At 48.1% G+C, this 18,977-nt stretch overlaps 1 protein-coding gene and 1 long non-coding RNA gene across 2 annotated transcripts in view; one reads left to right on the top strand and one right to left on the bottom strand.

The window, feature by feature from the left end:
• Positions 1-742: 742 nt before the first annotated feature.
• The window catches only part of LOC310828112, a 27,639-nt gene continuing 9,404 nt past the window's right edge, over positions 743-18,977 (bottom strand). Inside the window, exons 2-3 of the long non-coding RNA XR_014556683.1 lie at positions 2,016-2,160; positions 743-1,309 (exon numbers count right to left, since the gene is read on the bottom strand). This is a non-coding gene — a long non-coding RNA (uncharacterized lncRNA). The remainder of the gene's footprint in view (positions 1,310-2,015; positions 2,161-18,977) is intronic.
• The window catches only part of NEBL (nebulette), a 176,013-nt gene continuing 162,474 nt past the window's right edge, over positions 5,439-18,977 (top strand). The window contains exon 1 of the mRNA XM_083704730.1: positions 5,439-5,666. Coding sequence (XP_083560856.1) covers positions 5,652-5,666 — 15 coding nt within the window. The 5' untranslated portion in view covers positions 5,439-5,651. The remainder of the gene's footprint in view (positions 5,667-18,977) is intronic.

Raw genomic sequence — 18,977 nt, forward strand, 5'->3', positions numbered from 1 at the left:
GTGTACCATGGAAGAGGAGATGGGGAGAGGTTTTATTGGCTAAGATAGCTTGAAGCGAGCTCCTGGAGAGCCCTTCTCTCACTCCAATAAATTACGTTAAGGATGCCAGAGATAAAGGCAGAACAGCCACTGCCACCACTCTTCATCTCCCATACATGTGGGAATTGCAAAGGACTTCCAGGGACGAGGGTGTGAGGTCCCCGCAGACTTTAGCACCAGCATCGTTTTAGAAAAATTATTCAGTGTTGAGAGAAATGCTAACACCTTCCTATTCCTGAGGAAAAGGACTGGTCTGCCTTGAGATCTGGGTGGGACTCTGCATGTACCTGAAGGGCACTTCTGTTGGTCCTTCTGGCTGAGGACTAAAGAATGTGTATTTGGAAACAACCTGAAGCCTGGTTTTATACTCGGATACTTTCCACACTTCCCTCTCTCTCAGCCTCCTTCCAACTTGGAGTTTCTGACCTGGAACAGAGAATGACTGCTCTACATTGGTTGTCTTTGGCCTCTCCAAAAAAAATGGTCTGCATCATCCTATAAGTTGTTCCTGTGTCCCCCACCCCCACCCCAAAACCCCAGTGCTTTGAAATGAGTTGTTGAGTGCAGCTGCAGATCAGTATTCCATGCTTATGAAGATTGAATAAATTTTAATAATAACAGTTGCTGTCATGATTGTTTTAAACTGAGTGTTCATTTTAATATTGATGGTGTGTTTCAAATTGTCCACAGCATTTTGTGTTTTAATTAGAAAAGTGGGGTAGAAATTAATAATGATGATGGTAATAACAATAGGTGGCGATGATGATGGAAGAGGAGGCGGTGAACAGAACCTAAGAGCCCTGCTTGACCCGAGGGATGGGGAGGAAAGGATGCTGGACAATGTTGTGTTTGGGAAAGCTTTGGCCTTCCAGATGTTGTGACTACAACTCTCATCATCCCTGACATTTTTCTGCGCTGACTGGAGCTGAAGTCCAGAAACAGCTAGACGGCCACAGGTTCCCCATGCCCGATTTCAGTTGCAGCAGACACTCACTAGAATTGGTGGAGCTTCTAAGAGGTCATGGGGGTTTGGCCAACGAAAGGTCATGAGGCAATAGCCAATTTCTGGTTTCTCCCCATCCTTCTTCCTTACAAAGATACCATGGTGGGTCCCTTAACTATTTGTAAAGCAGCAATGCTTAGCACCTAACTATAAGCTGAGAATGTCTTACTTTTGTTCAGAAGGGGCCCCTCCAGTCACAATTGCTTCTTTGCTGGGAGAAAAGTTGTTTTCTTCTCCACCTGCTCTGATTCTCTCCATGTCCTCATCCTTTGCAAAGAAACAGGGGACACATAATCATAGCAGCTTTATTAATACTTAGCACCCAAGTGTTCAGAATGAGGCCCTGCTGCCATAATTTCTTGTGTGGACTCATGCCACAACTGCTTGTTATCCAGAGGTAAACATGGCTGAATTCCATGGGGATTGCTTCCCAATAAGAATGTACAGGATTGCAGCATGAATGGGTTAATATTAAAGATACCCCACAGGACTTTTAATAAGGAACCCTATTAATTTCCAGAGCTATGGAAAAATATTACTCCCTTCCACAGCTTACTCATTTCTACGTCTTCCTCACCGGAATATGGAATAAAATGCATTTGCTAGCCTCTAAAGTGCCAACTGAGTATTGTTTCATTTCTGCTCTAAGTCATGGCTAAATAGCAACCCCTTTGATTGAAAGAATATGAGAGAAATGTACCACACACTGCCAGTGACAGAGTAGGACTTTTAAGTCTCCAGATCCTCTTATCTATTGTCTTTCTTTTTTAAATGTATGGAGACAAGGAGGCTCTTGCCAACTGACTTACGGAGAAGTTAGTGTGATGAAGCCTAAGGGGTTTAACTTATACTATCAACTCCTCCTTGCAAACCACAACCTCCTTTCACATACTTGAGGAGAGGAGACATAATTAGGAACTATGAGCCTCATAAATAAATCCCAGGAGCATGCAACAGGGTGCACCTTCCTCACCCAATGAATAACTTGTTTGTAGTTAATAAGGTGATTCCACAACAGACAGTCTTTGCATAAACAGTACATTCACCACAGCAGAAGGTTCGGCTGAGTCAGGCCAAAGTTCCATCTGGTCCAGCATCCTGTTCTTACAGTAGCCAAACTAACAAAAACAAAAACCCACAGTATTTTTCAACTTAAAGAAAAACAGGAACACAAAACCTCAGTATTTCCCACCTCAAATCTAGACACACACAAACCCTACGGTTGCAATAACACTCAAGTGTTGATAGCTGCCACACACAGAGAAGCCATCCACAATTTATTCTCCCAACCCTTCAACCCCATTCACAAAAATAACTGCTAGTAGTGCTTAAGCAAAAAAGTACATCGAATGGAAAGATACTCACACAATCTCTCCACCACTGCTCTCTCTTAACAAATATTCATAATAAAAAAGCTGCTCAAGCTAGCAACCACACCCTTCTCCTACAAAGAATGTGCGTTGTGATGTGGGTGTGGCCTTAGGAAACAGCTCAGAGCAGGTTCGGACTGCTCTTAAAGGTAGCCCTCCTAGACCAATACTGTGAATGCAGGTTAGCCCTCATAACAACAGATGGAGTGCAAGGCTTCACACTGGGCACTCCTATCAATCACATGGTTCTTCTGCTTAGGGGCATATGGGAGGGGCTTTTTTTGCCATAGCTATATTTTGGGATTGGCTGAGGAGTGCAGGGATCTGATTGGCCCAATAACGGTAGATTGACAGAAATGTTTGCGGAGCTTCTCTAAGTTCAAATAAAAATGTAACGTGTGTGTGTGGGACAGGAAAGAGTGTGCAGACCCTCCAAGTGTCCCTATTTTCCAAGGACGTCCCTAATTTAGAGAAGTCGCCCGGTTTCTGATTTGATCCCGGAATGTCCCACTTTTTCTTAGGATGTCCCTATTTTCATTGGAGAAATGTTGGAGGGTATGCGTTTGAAATTTGGGTTTGTTTTTTTCTTAATTGCTTGTCGTTCTCCTAGTGCACCAGCCTCCACTGCCTGGTTTTCAATAGCTGCCTCCGGGAAGTCGACAGAGAAGGCAGGAAGGCAACTGCCCTCTCCCGTTGTTGCTCCCCATCAGCTAGTATTCGCACGTATGCTGCCTGTGAACCTGCAAGTTGCACTGAGCACTTGAAGCTATTGATAAACGCATCCGTCAGGAATTGGTCTAATCTCTTTAAAAAAGCAAACTAAGGTTGCAATCCTAACCAGGTCCGATTGAGTTCAATGGAATTAGGATTGCAGCGTTAAGTGAATGTATTTCTGCGCATGCTCAGAAGCACTCACGAATTTCATTCATGGAGCTAAGTAAAGGTTATGGAGCAATCCTCGACGAACCCTAAACGGGCTGCACCCCGCTGGTCTCTAGGACGTGGGAGATCTTCAGAAGAACAGGAGAAACAGATCTGGACAGGAAATCTCCCCTAACCATGCTATGGGAAGAAGATACCAACTCAAATAAGCCTGGAAGAGTTTTGGCTGACACTTAGGTCCCCGCACTCGCCTTAAAATTCCCACAAATCCGTGAGGGAATGTGCCGGAAAAATGTTTGGCATTAGCTGGCAAAGAGAATGAATGAATGAATGAATGAAGGCGACCTTTCTTTTTTGGAACGAAGCGAAGCCAATTAAAACGGTCCCTCAAAGCCACCCGTAGTTCCCCAAATCTGACATTGTTCTAACCTCATAATCAGACTGCCTTTGCTTTATATAACATTGAAAGGGAGAAGGCTTGATTCTCTCTCTCTGTCTCTCAGCCCGTGTGAGTGAATGATGGGGAAAGGAAAGGGAGAAAAAGGTGAGGAGAAAACAGAAGGGGTGAAATATACACAAGCTCCTGCTCTTTATCCTGGGGTTACTTACCTTTGGATATACCTTTATATAACTGCTCCTGCTATTGCCACTCCCTTCTCACCAGCATCTACCCCAGGATTAGCCAACTGTGACAGTGCCTTCCAGATGTTGGCCTCCAACTCCCATCATGCCTGACCATTGGCCATGCCGGCTGAGGCTGATGGGAGCTGTAATCTTGCAATGTCTGAAGGACACCACGTTGGCTACCTGCAGCCTTTACTTTCCCCCAAAATTAGTATTGATCAGTTTGCACTGCATAGGATTGCAGCCTTAGAATCCTGAAACCTTATGCACTGTTCAAATAGTAAGGAATGATTATAATAATCTGTCAGTAATAAGCAACAAGGGATAACTCTGTGCTTTCAGACAGGACAAAGCTTGTTGTTCAATAGAGGGACATGCTTTGGCTCCTGCTATTCAAAACAGTTTTCATTTGACAGTGACTTTTAATTTAATATATTTTTATCTATCTGTCTAGAAAATCATCTATCCAGGATGATTTATCTAATAAATTATTGCACTATAGTTAACGTTGTCATATTACTTTATTCTTTTTATTTACTGATGCACAAAGAGGGCCTAGTAAACTAAAACCTTCTTTTATAGCACACAAAAGCTTAGCAATTAATAGATAGATTATGAAGAGAGTGAAGTCCAAGGATGTTGATATTTGTGGTATAACTGTTATAGAACGCAGACAACATATGCATAGAATATATTTAACATCTCCTCAAATTGAGATGGAGCAGATTCTGGTACAAGACCCCTTGCTCATTTGTACAGTAAGCAGACTTTTACTTACATATGCCTATGTATCTGTATACTGATGTATGGTACATCACCTAGAGAAATTAGTTTATTATTTAAGCTTAAATAAAGTAAAATAAATGATGAACTCTTACACTAAAATACATTAACATAATTAGTATAATGGTTAAGGCAATGAACAGCAAATCAGATCAAATGTCACCTTACCCTGAAGTAAGTGAGTAGTCTGAGGCAAGATATCCTCATACAGTCACACATATTTATCCCATGTGGGAATAATAGCAGTCTACACTGTAAGGTTGTTGTGAAGATTTTGAACCCTTTTAAAAAAAACCTTTATTAGGTATTATAATGTAGTTTTGGAATTTTGAGCAATGTAGAACTACCTACAGCAGTAGCAGTGGTTGTAGAAGTAGCAGCAGCAGAGCTGCCAGAAAGACGTGTGGATCCCGAATTGCCCTCCACAGTCCCTTATGGACACACATCATTAAGACTGTTTTCAGAGAAGACAATCTTACTCGGCCACAAGAAGAAAGAAGAAGATGAGCCACACAACTGGGTCCTGTTATTCCCAGCCCCCTTGGATTTAGTAACAATAATTCAAGTTGCTCCTTTAAAGCTTCCTTACAAGGGTCCATTGCTCCGCAACGCAGCAGCATTCCAGCCACGAATCACCTTCTCCTGCTCTTTAAAAGAACCAGGAGGGCGATAGGTTCTGCTCACAGAAACACATAAGATTTGGACGGCCAGCCTTGCCTGCCCTCTCGGGGTTGCAGAGGAGAGACGTTCCTGCTGCGGGATGCCGGGAATTCGAATCCGGGGCCCTTGTACCCTGCAGAGCAGCTGCTCCACCGTGGCAGCAGGCGTGGAAGGGCCAAGTGCAAGAGGAAAACCGGGGGACAAAGGTGGGGAAGGCCAGATTTGCTGAAGGCCTGACATCAGTGTCAGCAGCAGCAGCAGCAGCAACAGCACTCTCACGAACTGCGGGGATGGGGCGCACCCAGGTATTTTATCCCCGCTTCGGTGGAGCTTCCCTTTCTTCCTCCTCCATCCATTCGGGCCTCCCCTTCATCTCCTCCTCTGGCCCCACGAAAGGGCTCCTGATCAGGCCAAGATTCAGGGGCTGCGCCATAACTGGCTGCTCTGAATGGGAGCCCCCCCCCCCATATCGACGCCCCCTTCGGCTTCTCTTTCTCTGAGGCCTGGTCGTGGGTTGGCGGCCCTGCGCAGGGAAACCTGTCGGGTGCCCCGTGGCCCCGGGGGTGGAAAGGCTCCCCCCGGCCTTTGTGAAACCCCCGGGCCTTGTGTTGTGTGGGGAGGCGGCTGCTTTCCTCCCTCCTCCGCCCCTGGATTCACCTGTCAGGGCGATCAGAGTCCGAGCCCGGTGACAAAAGAGTCCCTATCGAGGCCCTGAAAGGGGCGCTTCAGGTTCACTGCTTCGCGCCAAGGCTTCGGGGGAAGCGGCAAATGAGCGCGAAAACGGCCCCATTCTTGCCCGGGGGAAAGACAAGCGGGCGGCTTCACGCCTCGGCCCGCCAGGCTTGCCGCCAGGCCTGCGGAAAGCGGACAGGCCGCCGCGTAATCGCCAGAACAATTTCATTTCCTCTCCTCGGCCTTGCAGGCCTCGCTCGCCCTCGGAGGGGGCAGCCTCAGGCAGGCAAGCAGGCCGGGAAGGAGGGAGGGCCGGGCAGCGGGGGCGGGGAAGGCCCGAACCCTGCCTGCCCCACTGGGAAGAAGGGTAGCCGAGGGGGACCCCGAAGCCGAGGGGACCCCGAGTCCAAAGAGGGAACAGGCTAGGCCTAGCAAGAGCAGTGTCGTCTGTTGCTTCTGCTGCTACTCTGGTCGTCATCGCCAGGGCCCCGCCAGCTCCCCCCCCCCCCCCCGCAATTTAGGCCAAGGCTGCCATCTTAACCGTGGCTACTTAGAAGTAAGTCCCATTGAATTTAGTTGGGCTTCCTCCCAGGGAAAGCGGGGGTGAGGAGTGCAGCCTGGCCTTTCAGGTGCCACAGGACTCCTTGGTGTGCATTTGGCTAGTTGTGCAGGAAATGGGATCGTTGGAAGACTTCTTTAAAAATCATTTTTATTGGTTTTCATGTAAATACAACATATAACTACAGTAGTTTGTCCAGTGGTACAGTCTTGTTTCATATGTAGTACACAGTACACAAGCAATACGTTTGTTTATGCATTATCAGTTCAAGTATCCTCTCCACAGAGATTCTTGGTTGTGGGTGGAATAAAAGTATCTTCTGTGATCATTGAAGACTTGTTCCATTTGAGGAAAAAGAGGAATAACTCCTGGGACCCCCCCATGGGTTCATATGCCGAATTCCAGTGACCTTGGACAGTGTTATTGAAAATAGTACAAAATAATAATCGTAGCCGGGTTATTTATCTGCAGCGTATCCTGCACATACACTTGTGCTCCAAGCAGTTCACTGGAAACAATAGCACAAAACCTATGCTTCATCAGTGTTATATCAATGGAACAGAACATTAACAACTCAGAAGCTTACAGTTTATTTAGAATATAGTGAGAATGTGTGCAAAAAGTGAGCATAAATTTCAGTGACAACACTGAATAACTGGGGGGAGGGTAAACGATCCATCATGGAATTTTGCACAAGCTCCATTGAAATGAATTTGCACCAAGGCAAAAGGGCTCTCCAAATGCAGCTAAGTGCTTCTGAGACTCCTCAGTTTAGAAGGGCAACCCCAATGTTCAATTCAATAGGACTTGTTCTCTAGTAAGTGTCATAGCTGTCAACTTTCCCCTTTTTTAAAGAGAAATTCCCTTATTCTGAATAGGATTCCTCACAAGAAAAGGGAAAAGTTGACAGCTATGGTAAGTGTATTTAGGATTAAATCGTAAATTAAGTACATGCTTAACACCCCCCCCCCCAAAATCAATGGAACTGAAAACTGCTTCTGTTAGGCCGGATCCTGCCCAAGCGTTTCTAAAAAGCGGGTGGAGGAAGTCAAAAAGTGGATAAAGGAACGCTTGAATGGTAGAAGATGAGTAAGCTAAACCAGGCCTCCGCATCCTGGTGTCCAGTTTAGGACAAGAAAGGGGTGAAAACGTTTCCCAATCTCTTTCCCCCCCTCCTCTCTCCCCCCTTCCCATTAATAGAACTTGGCAACCAGCAACAAATCCAAGGCATTAGTGAAATGAAGAGACAAAAGGCCTTTGGAACGGGGAGGGGAGCGGGGAGCCTGCCCTGCTCCAATAATCTGAAATTAACAAGATGTTACCATCTTGCAATCCGCACTTTGAAATGCCGTGAAAGGTTAATATTTATTATTTCACTCCGAAGTTCAGAACTTGGGGTGGGGTGGGGGAGGAATTCAATTAAATATTGTGAAATCGTTTCAAGCTTACTTGGGAGACTTAGACTTTCCTTTTTATTTTTCACCATCAACGTGGGCATTTCATATAGAAAACAGAACCTTAGGGAGCTTTGAACGTGCCCCAGATCAACAGGCCTCATTCGTGTAGAAAAAAAAGAGAGAGGAAAACTCAGTTTCATGTCTTAGATTTACCTAATGATTTTGTAGGAGCAAAAGCCTCCAGTTCAAAACCTGGAACTGCTCTGTCCTTTAGCTTTTATGTCCACATGACACTGATGCCTAAACCCTACAACCAATAATAACAACAACATTTAACTGGAAGAGCACTGGAATCCACCGGATTTATGTCCAAGTTAAATTGTGTGTTAAGATCTGGGTAAACTACATTCAGTCTAGTTACATGAGCCCCATTACCCCCTTAGGAATTAGGAATGTCAGAGTCATTGGTCTTGAAATATGCGTGCAATATTGGAGGAGATCCTATCCTTTTGAAACAAATTTCGAGTCCTCCTCCTTCTGCGTATTGCATCCAAAAACATTGGCTGCCTTTGTGTATTGGATGCGGATATCCAAGCTTATTGGGGCTGCAAGTCGACAGCCTTGCACCAACTACAGTTGGAGAAATCCCATTGAAAGCAACGGAGGTGTTTTCGGTCGGCTTCTCAGTCTGAGACTTGTGGGATCTTGAGGTCTTTAAGCCCCTGTCCTGGGGAGTGTTACTCAGAGCGAAACTTAACTTGAGTTCTTATTTGGAAAATCCAGGAAGGGTGGAACTCATTTCTAAGAATCTTTATCAGGGCCTCCTTTTGTGGAAACACCTTCATAGTGGGAAAAACACACACATGCAAGTAATAACTCGGGCAGCAGCCCTGATGGCGGATTAAGTGGGAAACCTATCTGTTTAGTAGTAGTAGCAGCAGCAGCAGCACAATAATGCCTTCGTGGAAGAATTGCTCACAGGGGGAAAGCGTGTTTGCTGCTTCTTCATTGTTCCTAGGGAAGGTGTTGTGCCACAGTTGCAGTTTGGGTATTTTCACCCAGGATGGGAGAGGGGAATGTGGAGGACTTGGCAGCGAGGTGAAGGGGTAACCTAAGGACATCGAAGGAGGAGGGAAGAATCGCAGGAGCCAGAGCGCCTTGGCGGAGCTACCTCCCATCGGCCGGAATGCTGCCGCCCTTTTCACATTGGAGAGTGTGGAGCGGGGAGGGAAGCAGCGCAGCTTTTTGGCAGCTTTCCGCCAGGCTTTAAATATTTGCAAAACGCATGGGTTACATCATGGGTTACTGAGAAAGTCCTCGTGTGCTAATCCGCTGCTGAACGCGGGGAACGCGCCAGGGAAGTCAGGCAAGCCGCCTTCCTCTTCCCGAGAGTCGTCTTCTGCTTTCATCGCGGAAATAGACATGCTACATCTATCTGGACAAATTAATTTTTTGACGGATTGGTGGCATGATCGCCTTTCAGGATATTTGCAGGGTTCTCTTGAGCTGCAGTAAAGTCCAGAGACGGGAGAAGAAGACACGCGGGGTGAAAGGGAAGGGGGGTAAAAAAGGAAGAAAAACAGTCCGGAGTCTTAGGCGGAAACCGGGCTCAGAATAATATCTGCTCGCTAGAAGCCCAAGGCTCTCGGCGCATTTTCCCAAGATAATGCCCCCATATTCCGAATGAGCGATCAGAGAACTCCGGTATTGTTAAGGGAAATGAGAGGAAGGGGAATGACGTGGGAGACAAACAAAGGCATTTCTGAATCGGTTTGGGTGATTGACGTTTGGGGGCTTCGTGACTCCAGGGAATAAGACTCATTACCGGGAATACACCAAAACATCAGCCAAGATTAGAACTCTGGATCGCTCCAAAATCCCATTTCGCTCTAAATGATTCCCGGGAGAATATTATCCCTTAAGATAAATAAAATTCCTTTACTAAACATTTTGTGTTTTAGTGCACCAAAAGTAGAGGAAGATGAAATGACTACTATGAGTAGTAGTAATAGTCAGCAGCACTAACAATGATAGCAAAATACTTAATTCGCAAACGTTCTTCCTGGTCCTTTTAGCTAGTTAGAAAGAAATTGCACTGAAATCCATATAATTAAATTATTGTTACATGCATGTTAACTGTGGGAAATCTCCTATCTATTTCCCTCTAAAGTGTGTGTTGTGGACTACCAAGAATAAAATGAAATAAAAGGGAGATAAAGTAAACAAATTAATAATTCACAAGCAATAACGACAAAATTAAATATGGGATGGGTCACCTGAATCGTAAGTCTAGATGGGCAAATCTGAGAGGTAATAAAGGCAGAACGTATGTTTAGAGCAGGCATACATTGTAAATTAGAGAGTAATTTCAAGGCATTCCAAGGAGGCGCATCCATTCAATTTGGATGACATTTTGCAATCTGCAAAGCCAAGCCCCCCCCAGTTCTTTCGGGCAGGAGAAGACGATTTGTTTGGAGGGGTGGAGGGCAGTTGTCCTGCGATGCATCTGTACAGGGCAGGAAATGGGGCAGAGTTGATGCTGTATTCTTATTGTTTTGCTGTTGTTGATGATAAAGAAAATGATGCCCCCCCCCAAATTCCCCACCACAAGTTGGTAGCGTGCAGACTTGCAGCTACTGACTCTTGTCATAGTCCCTTGCAGGACTCGGAAAGCAAATCACGAGAACCCAAAAGGAAGAGGGGGGGGGGAATATTCCAGATCTTGGAACAACTGTAAAGTGGTTTTAATTTAGAACCTGTTAGTTTCCATGGAGGCGCGTGAAAGGATCAGTTTCACAACCAGATGCCTCTGTCGTCTTGTATAGCAGTTTATCAACCCTTCTGATGTTTCTCCAAAGCTTCTCGGATATCACATCATTTTAAAAAAAATATTTTTTATTAAATGTTTTCTTGGTTTACGTGCGTGGCCTCTTTTTTCCAGGTTATAAATCTTTTCTACCGATCGGTTACATTTGATATGAGACATTAGTGTTGTACGCAGTATAAGGTTGGGGGAGAATAGGGGTGGGGTGCTGAAGCTGATATTATCTTATATGGTGTACGTGTGGGGTTTTGTGTCAACTGGGTAGGTTCTCTTTGTATTCGCTTATTACATTTCCTTGGTTGTGAGAGGTACTGGAGGGGAGCGCCCAGGGTATGGTGGGTTGTTTGTAGTTGGCTGCGGTGAGGTTAGTTCGCATTTGTGGTGGGGGGAGAGGAATTATTGGGTCAAGTAAGCCATATTGATTCGTATGCTGTCGGTGGGTTCTTGCTGTTGTCTTGTTGGGCTGTGTATAGGATAAAAGGGAGCCATACTGGGGTGAAGGCGTGCTCTTCTGTTTCTCCCAGTGTCAGTCTATTGGTTAGCTTTTCTAGTAAGGCTGTTTCCCATACGATTTGGTACCAGTGCTCCATGTTCACTCCTGACAGGTCTCTCCAGTGTCTGGCTTATGATATCATATCATTTGGAAAATCTTGGGGTTATATTTTTATTTAAAAAACAATGCTTTCTTCCCATTATTAATTAAAAAATAGGTGTGCGTAAAGGTCGTGTCACAGGAAAATTAAGATTATTGTCATCTTATCCGAGCTCATTCTCTTGGCTTCACCCACCCACACAGACAATCGTGTCGTCTAATTATTTTCTGAATTAACGGAGAAAGGCTGTTTAACTCAGCGCTGGAGTGCTCGAACAAAGTAAGGACCCTCCTCCCTCGGCGGAATGAATGCGCCAGGCCGACATTCCGCGGGTGGGATGAAGAGGCCTCGTACTTTGCGAAGTATTTCAGTCTATTCGCCTCGGTTTTGTTGGCTGCTGGGCTGGAAGGAGAGGGGACCAGACTGAGGGAGGGGGGAGGAAAGCCCTGGAGCTTGAGCACAGACTCTTGTACGTAAGATCCTTTAAATGAAAGGGTGGGTGGGGGGAGAGAATCCGGCGGCTGCATCAACTTTTGTTGCTGCTTCGAGTGTAATAGATGAATGAAAATATAAAATGGACCCAAGTCAGGGAATTCAGCTTGAAACAGTGTCAAGGTGCCTCGCTGTGGACTCCTGGGGAAAAGCGAGAGATGTGGACTAAATCTAGGGTGTTTGCCTCCTTAGTTAAGAAGTTCGTAGGTATGTATGTATGTATGTATGTATGTCATTGTTTTTCTCCCTTCCGGACAGGCCAATGGACTCCAGTTGCAGTTTGCCACGTCGAGATGGATCTTCCCAAAAGACCTGTCCGGGTTGCAGTCTAAGGCAGAAGACCAGGGACCCTCCCTGCGGAATACGCGCGCGGGCGGGGGGTTGGCTTCCCAACGTTTTAGGGGGGGGCAGGGCTCCAGCAAAACCATTAAATCCATAGCTCACCCACACTGTCGTTTAATGTGGATAATAGGCTTTCTGCACCTCCATTCATTCTCCGTTGCCCACACGACGTTCTCCTCCAAATCACTGATTCCTACACTTTCCCCTCCCCCAATCCGGACCCCCCCTTTAATACCCTCTCCTTTGCGGGGAATCCCTGGTGTATGAGAAAATCCGGACTGAGGGAGGGGAAAACGTGAGAAGAGGATGCTTTGGTTGGAAAAGAACGTCGTATGGACAACAGAGAATGAATGGAGGCGCAGGAAGCTGACTCGCATCCACTTTAAACGACAGTGTGGACAAGCCCTCACTGCCCCAGCCGGAGCTGCGCTAGTCCAGAACTTCCACACTATTTCGAAAACTATTAGCAGTCATGATATGGAGCGGGGTGATTCAGGTCGGGGAGGAAAGTGTCCCGCATGCCTTCCTCTTCTGCATTTTGCACATTCCCGAAAGCTTCACCCGTTTCCCAGTAGAAAGGTGTCCCCGGGATTCCTTTTAAATGCACGTGAGGGATTACTAATCCGATTTCCGGAAGGGCAATTCCATGCACGGCGGTATTAGAAAGGATGGGCACTATTGGATTGAAGCAGTCTAAGATCGGCAGCCGTCCCCCCTAAAAAAAATAAAAGCATTACACGCGCGCCGGTCGCTCAGGCTGTCCAAGGCGGCTGTGCGGGCGGAGCGTCGAGCAACGCTGAAGAGAAGCAGTAGAAACGCCGCAGCTGACGGCTCCTTCAAAGGTCTCGAGGACCTTTTGTCGTCCTGTACTAGGAAAACGGTACTTTCCCGCATCCCAGAGAAACCAGCATCCATCTCCCACGAGTTGACGCGAGAGCACTGCAGCGATCGGTTTAGACCCCGGGTCCGAGCGAGACTCTTGAGGAAACAGACGTGGCTGCCGCGTTAGACGGCTCTCCTAAATCTGCAAGGGTACTTGAAAGTGAGCCTCTAAAACGACTCAGTGGAGACTTCTTCAGAGTGAAACTAGTGTAGGATCAGGTGTGGAGGCTGGATTTCTTGGAAGTAGACTCCTACAACCCCGAGAAGCTTTACTTCCCTGTAGCAAGGTTGCATGCCTCTCCACCACTCCATAGGAGGAAGGAGTATTGAATCCAAGTGGAAATCAACGTGTGTTTAGGATGGCGCCAGAAGGATTTGTTTGGCTGAGAATGCTAGCCTCCGCGCCCTATCCACCCTTGTTCCCACTTCAGACCCTTGATCCTGAGCGTAGGACTTGCCAAGGAGTCCCCATTAAACTCCCCCCCCCCCTAGCCTTTTCAGGGTTGGCTCGTGGGAGAGAGGAGGAAGGAAATAAGGATCTTCGAGAATCCCGGCTGAGGCAAACTCGAAGTGTGCTAAGTCTCGTGGATTTCAACGGTAGATGTTTGCAGCGGGATCCCCATCGGGTCTGTGCGAAGTAAAATCCCATTACTAATCAGTGTCCTTTGGACCTGAGGCCTTAGCCAGCGCTTAACTATCCTACTGAAATAAAGGCTCAACTTTGCCTGGATAGATCCCCGCCTACTCCGAAGTACGGTAATTCTGGATAGATCCCCGTACTCCGAAGTACGGTAATTCTCATTGTGTTCAATGGGGCTTACTGGGTCAGAACCAGAATCACAAGATTCTGGATATGAGGTAGAAGATTTAATCAGTTAAACCCCCAGATTATCCACAGAAGGGAATATCAAACAAGCGATTGTTAAGATCGTTTCTAAAAAGGGTCCGGGCTGATTTGCAGAGCCCAGGATTCTTACAATGACCCTGCTAATCGTGTGTGATATTGAGGCAGATCATCGTAGCGCTGCGTGTCTCCCTGATACATAAATAAGCGAGTCCCTAAGGAGCCTCAACAGGTCTTTAAAAAGTAAAACAAATACGCAACAAAAATGCAGATTTTTGGCTCTCTCGTAAATGCATGTCCCTCCGTCCTTTGCATCGGCGCAAAACTGCGCACCTTCTAACCCTAACAAGTCGCCTTCGATGCTCCCAGGTAAGCGAGTTTAGGGCCACGGCGAAGCACAGCGTCAGCTATTGGCATAATTTCGTTGTAACACCAGGGGAACCGCAGGCGTCTTATTTATTTCCTTTCCAGCACAGTACAAGATCTCGCTCAGGCAGGATCCCGTATCAACGCTCCGCTCCGCTGTGTGGGCTCCGGCGCGAGCAATTAACAGGCTCTGTCTCTCAGGCATTGGAGAGGAGAAACGCGGACCGGCAGCGCCCCCTGCAGGCCATTGCCTCATTGCAGCCAAGGCTTTCCTCTTAAAGGGGAAGTTGCTCTTAAGGTGGACTGGTCCGAGTAGCAGAGCAATAATAATGATGATGATGATGATGAGGATGAGGATGAGGATGATGATGATGATAATAATAATAATAATAATAATAATAATAATAATAATAATAATAATAATAATAATAATAATAATAATAGCAAAATCCCTTCATTCTTACGGCTCGTCCGCGGTATTGATCCCCTCCAGGAATCTACCCGTCTCCTTTTAATAAGAAGGATTTCCTCTTCAGCCGCTCCCGCCCCGCGAAAATCTTCAGATACCCGCACGGTTTGCATTTCCCTCTGTTTTTATTGCTTTGATATGGCATGTGTTGCTGACTTTATTAAGTTGGCTCAGACTGTTGCTTCCCTTTCCCTTCAATCTGATGTAAGTAAATCAATAAGGACAGATATAATAGGGCGGGGAAGGGGATGGGGGGGGAAGAGACCGTAACACAAGAGCAGAAAAACAGACTGATCGCTTCTTTATTCTTGTTTAGTCTTAAAGCAGGAAATTTATAGAAACTTGGCATTTATATAACGCTTTGGAACAGTCATGTCGCAGAACTGGAATGCCTTCCATCACCCCTGACCACTGGCCATGCTGGCCGGGGCTGAAGGGAGCTGGAATCCCCCAGCCCAGCTTTAGAGTGCACCCCATGATAACCAACCTGGTGCCCTCTAGATATCGTCGGACTCCAACTTCCATCAGCCCCACACTCAGCGTGGCCAAAGGTCAGGGATGATGGGAGTTGTGGTCCAGCAACATCCGGAGAGCATCACCTCGACCACCCCTGACTTTTCCTAGACATCCTCTTCATTTAAGAGCATGGCACTGTCACGCCCATGTGGCAGAAGGTGGATGGAAGTGGTGGGCAGAGGGTGGCTCCAGGAAGGCCCGTTTCTAGGGTAGGAGCGAGCCGCTCCAGCTGTGGCTTTTCCCGGCTCACAGCTTGCAGTCCCGGCGGCTCTGCTCTGCTACTGTGGAATAGAAACATCATTCGCCCGCAGTCAGTGTCCTCTTCGTCTTACCACCTCAGCCCAACCCTTAATGAAAACGAACTTTCTCCTGCTGCTGCTCCGGCGTGGGATAGTGGTTAGAGTGTCGAATTAAGGACCTGGGGGACCCAGGGTCCGGATCCCCACGGGGCCAAGAAACTCGCTTTGGGCTAGTCAGGGCCTCGCTCTCCTACCTCATTGGAGGATTAAATGCACGGCCCCTTGAGCAGCTTGCAGGAAAAGGTGGGATATAAGCGCAACAAATAAATGACAAATCTCGCGCCCCGGCCAAGGTTCCGACGCAGCCTCCACGGTCCAGCTAGCGAGCTTGCCACCGATTTCGGACGGATGCCAGCGGGGTATAGACGGGGATCGGTATTAGTGGGCTATGGAGAAGCACGTCCCTCCGTCCGCAAGCAGGTAAGCCGAGGTCAGGAGGCACGTCAGGAAACGAATCGCGGAGCTGAGTCTTGTGGAGGCATCGACGAGGACGCGAAGCTAAGAAGAGCTGGTGCAGGATCCTGTTTTCAGTCCTGGGTGCCTGTGGGGAACACCGAAGCAGCCCCGAGCCCTCTCGGCCCCCCCTGGTTTCCAACGGCTGGTCCTCGGCAGCGTCCGCAACAAGTCCAGACCGACGCTGGCATCGGACTCGCGAGGAAGTCCTGAGAGCCGTGGGTCTTGCTTAAGATGGGGCAGGATGGCAGTCTGCCCCAGCGAGAATCAGGCTGCAGAACCAGCCGCAGAAGGAGCCGCACAGCGCGGCCAGCCAGCTGCTCCTCCCGGGGGTGCGCTTGCTGGACCAGCCCTGCGCGCCCAGCCCAGCCCGGATCTCCACGGCCCCGACGGCAACTCGGCACCCGCTGCCCCCCTCTCCGGCCCCAACAGCTCCCGGTCGGTCCTGAGCGCAAGTTCGGCTGCCGGGACCCGGCGGGTGAATCCCCCTGCGCGGCCGACGCTGCCTCCTTTTTCCGTGGGCAGAAAGGATGGGCGAGGGCCAGGCGGCTCGCTGACGTCGAGCCAGGAAGCGGGGCAGCCGACCCGCGCCAGGCCAGCAACATCCGACGCCGCCGAGATGCAGGAGAAAGCAAGCAAGAAGACGCCGCTGGTCCTCGCTCCTTGCCTGCGTCTCTGTCTCTCTCTCTCTGGCTGCGCAGCCTGCAGAAGAGGAGCAGCGCGCAGGCAGCTTCCCGGGGCTGCGCCAGGGCTGGCACCGCGCCAGCGGCTGAGCGCTCCGGGGAAAGAGCAGCCGGCCCCACCGCCTCCCTCCCTCGCTCGCTCCCGCTCCCCCCAGAGCTCCGGCGGCCAGTTAACCCTTTCCGGACACCTCTCGCCTTCCCTGGCACCCGCAGAAAAACAGCCCCGTGGCACGTCGATGCTGCTGCTGCTGCTGCTGCTGCTGCTGCTCCCCCTCTCCCGATCCTCTTGGATTCGTGCCAGCTGCGGCGAGTTTTTAACGAGCATCTCAGCTGACGCGAACAAGCCGCTGCGTTGGCTGCAAAGCGTGGCTGCTGTCCCTAAGCCTCCCCTCGCTCCCTCCTCACTTTCCCCTCTCCCCTCCTGACATCGATCAGTTCCAGGGTTCCTCGGCCTCGGGACACGCAGGCTAAGCCATAATGGAAAGTTACAGATAGGTAGCCGTGTTGGTCTGCCATAGTCAAAACAAAAAAAATTCCTTCCAGTAGCACCTTAAAGACCAACTAAGTTAGTTCTTGGTATGAGCTTTCGTGTGCATGCACACTTCTTCAGATACACTGAAGAAGTGTGCATGCACACGAAAGCTCATACCAAGAACTAACTTAGTTGGTCTTTAAGGTGCTACTGGAAGGAATTTTTTTTGTTTTGTCCATAATGGAAAGAGCGCCTCTGGCAACGTACTGAGTGCTTTCCCTTCTCTGTAGGAGCCGTAGCCTATCCTTCGTATCGACTTGGGTCAAGGGTCGGGGGATACTGTCGCATCATCAGGGTGTGGATCGCACGCACCTCTCTCGGGACGGAACCAGGGACCAGCTTCCCTTTCAAGGGACCGAACCTCTTTCCGAGGCTGACCCGTTTTTCTCCGCAGGCGAAAGAGCTGAACTGAAAGTACATAGGCGAATAAGGTCTATGGCAGGGGTTTGTTGTTGTTTAGTCGTTTAGTCGTGTCCGACTCTTCGTGACCCCATGGACCAGAGCACGTCAGGCAGGGGTTACACCACCTCAAGTGCCCTCCAATCGTTTCGGACTACATTGACCATGCTGGGTGGAGCTGATGGGAGTTGTAGTCCAAAACACCTGGATGTTCCCCACTTGGTATATTCAGGGAACGGGAGCCTAGAGAGCATCACCCTGATGCTAATACAGTGGTACCTCGGGTTACATATGCTTCAGGTTACATATGCTTCAGGTTACAGACTCCACTAACCCAGAAATAGTGCTTCAGGTTAAGAACTTTGCTTCAGGATGAGAACAGAAATTGTGCTCTGGTGGTGCAGCAGCAGCAGGAGGCCCCATTAGCTAAAGTGGTGCTTCAGGTTAAGAACAGTTTCAGGTTAAGAATGGACCTCTGGAACGAATTAAGTACTTAACCCGAGGTACCGCTGTAGCAGTTTGAGAACAAAGGCCTCTGCAGGGCCAAAGTTCTTCATCCCTGGCCTAATAATTCTCTTTGTACAACTTCCCTCTTCCAGGAGAATATTCCATTTTGCAGGGGAAGAGGAAGGAGGGACTGAACACATTCCTAAGGCTTGTTAAAAATGATATGCAGCTAAATTTTGGATACCCGGAGAATATAAAGTGTAGTGGAGTTCTAGGAGCAATTGACACCACAACTAAAATAGCGAAATGGTCACTGGATTCAGTTGCTTTGGGTTCTGCTTTTTGCAAAAAGAGGATCTGACAAATTCATGGAGGACAAGGCTATCCATTACTCTCTCCTCCCAGCTCCCACCACTTCCAGTAACTGGTATTTAGAAGCAGATTGTTTCTGCAATGGAGGTGGAACATAGACACCAGAGGGGGAGAACAATGGGGCAAAACTTCAGCAAAGCAGATAAAAATATTATACAGTGAGCTAATTGTGAAACAACTGTGGCTTCAAACCTGAGGCAGCTTCTGAACAGAAATGTCTTTGTCTGATGCCAGAATGATGTCAAAGTTGGTCCCAGGTCAAAGTTGGTCCCAGGAGATCCTCACTTGGGTAGGCCATATCATTATCATGACTGAAAAGGTACTCTGTATTCATCACCTATGTTTGGTGGGAAGGTTCCAGCAGACAAGCTGTTCAGGGCTTTATAGGTAAACACTGACACTTTGAACTGTGCTAAGAACCCAACAGGTAGATTAATACAGGGGTGCTGTGACCTGAGTGCAGCAATTGGTGGGT

This window comes from Podarcis gaigeae (assembly GCF_964106915.1).
Source record: "Podarcis gaigeae genome assembly, chromosome: 12".
NCBI classification, from domain to species: Eukaryota; Metazoa; Chordata; class Lepidosauria; order Squamata; family Lacertidae; genus Podarcis; species Podarcis gaigeae.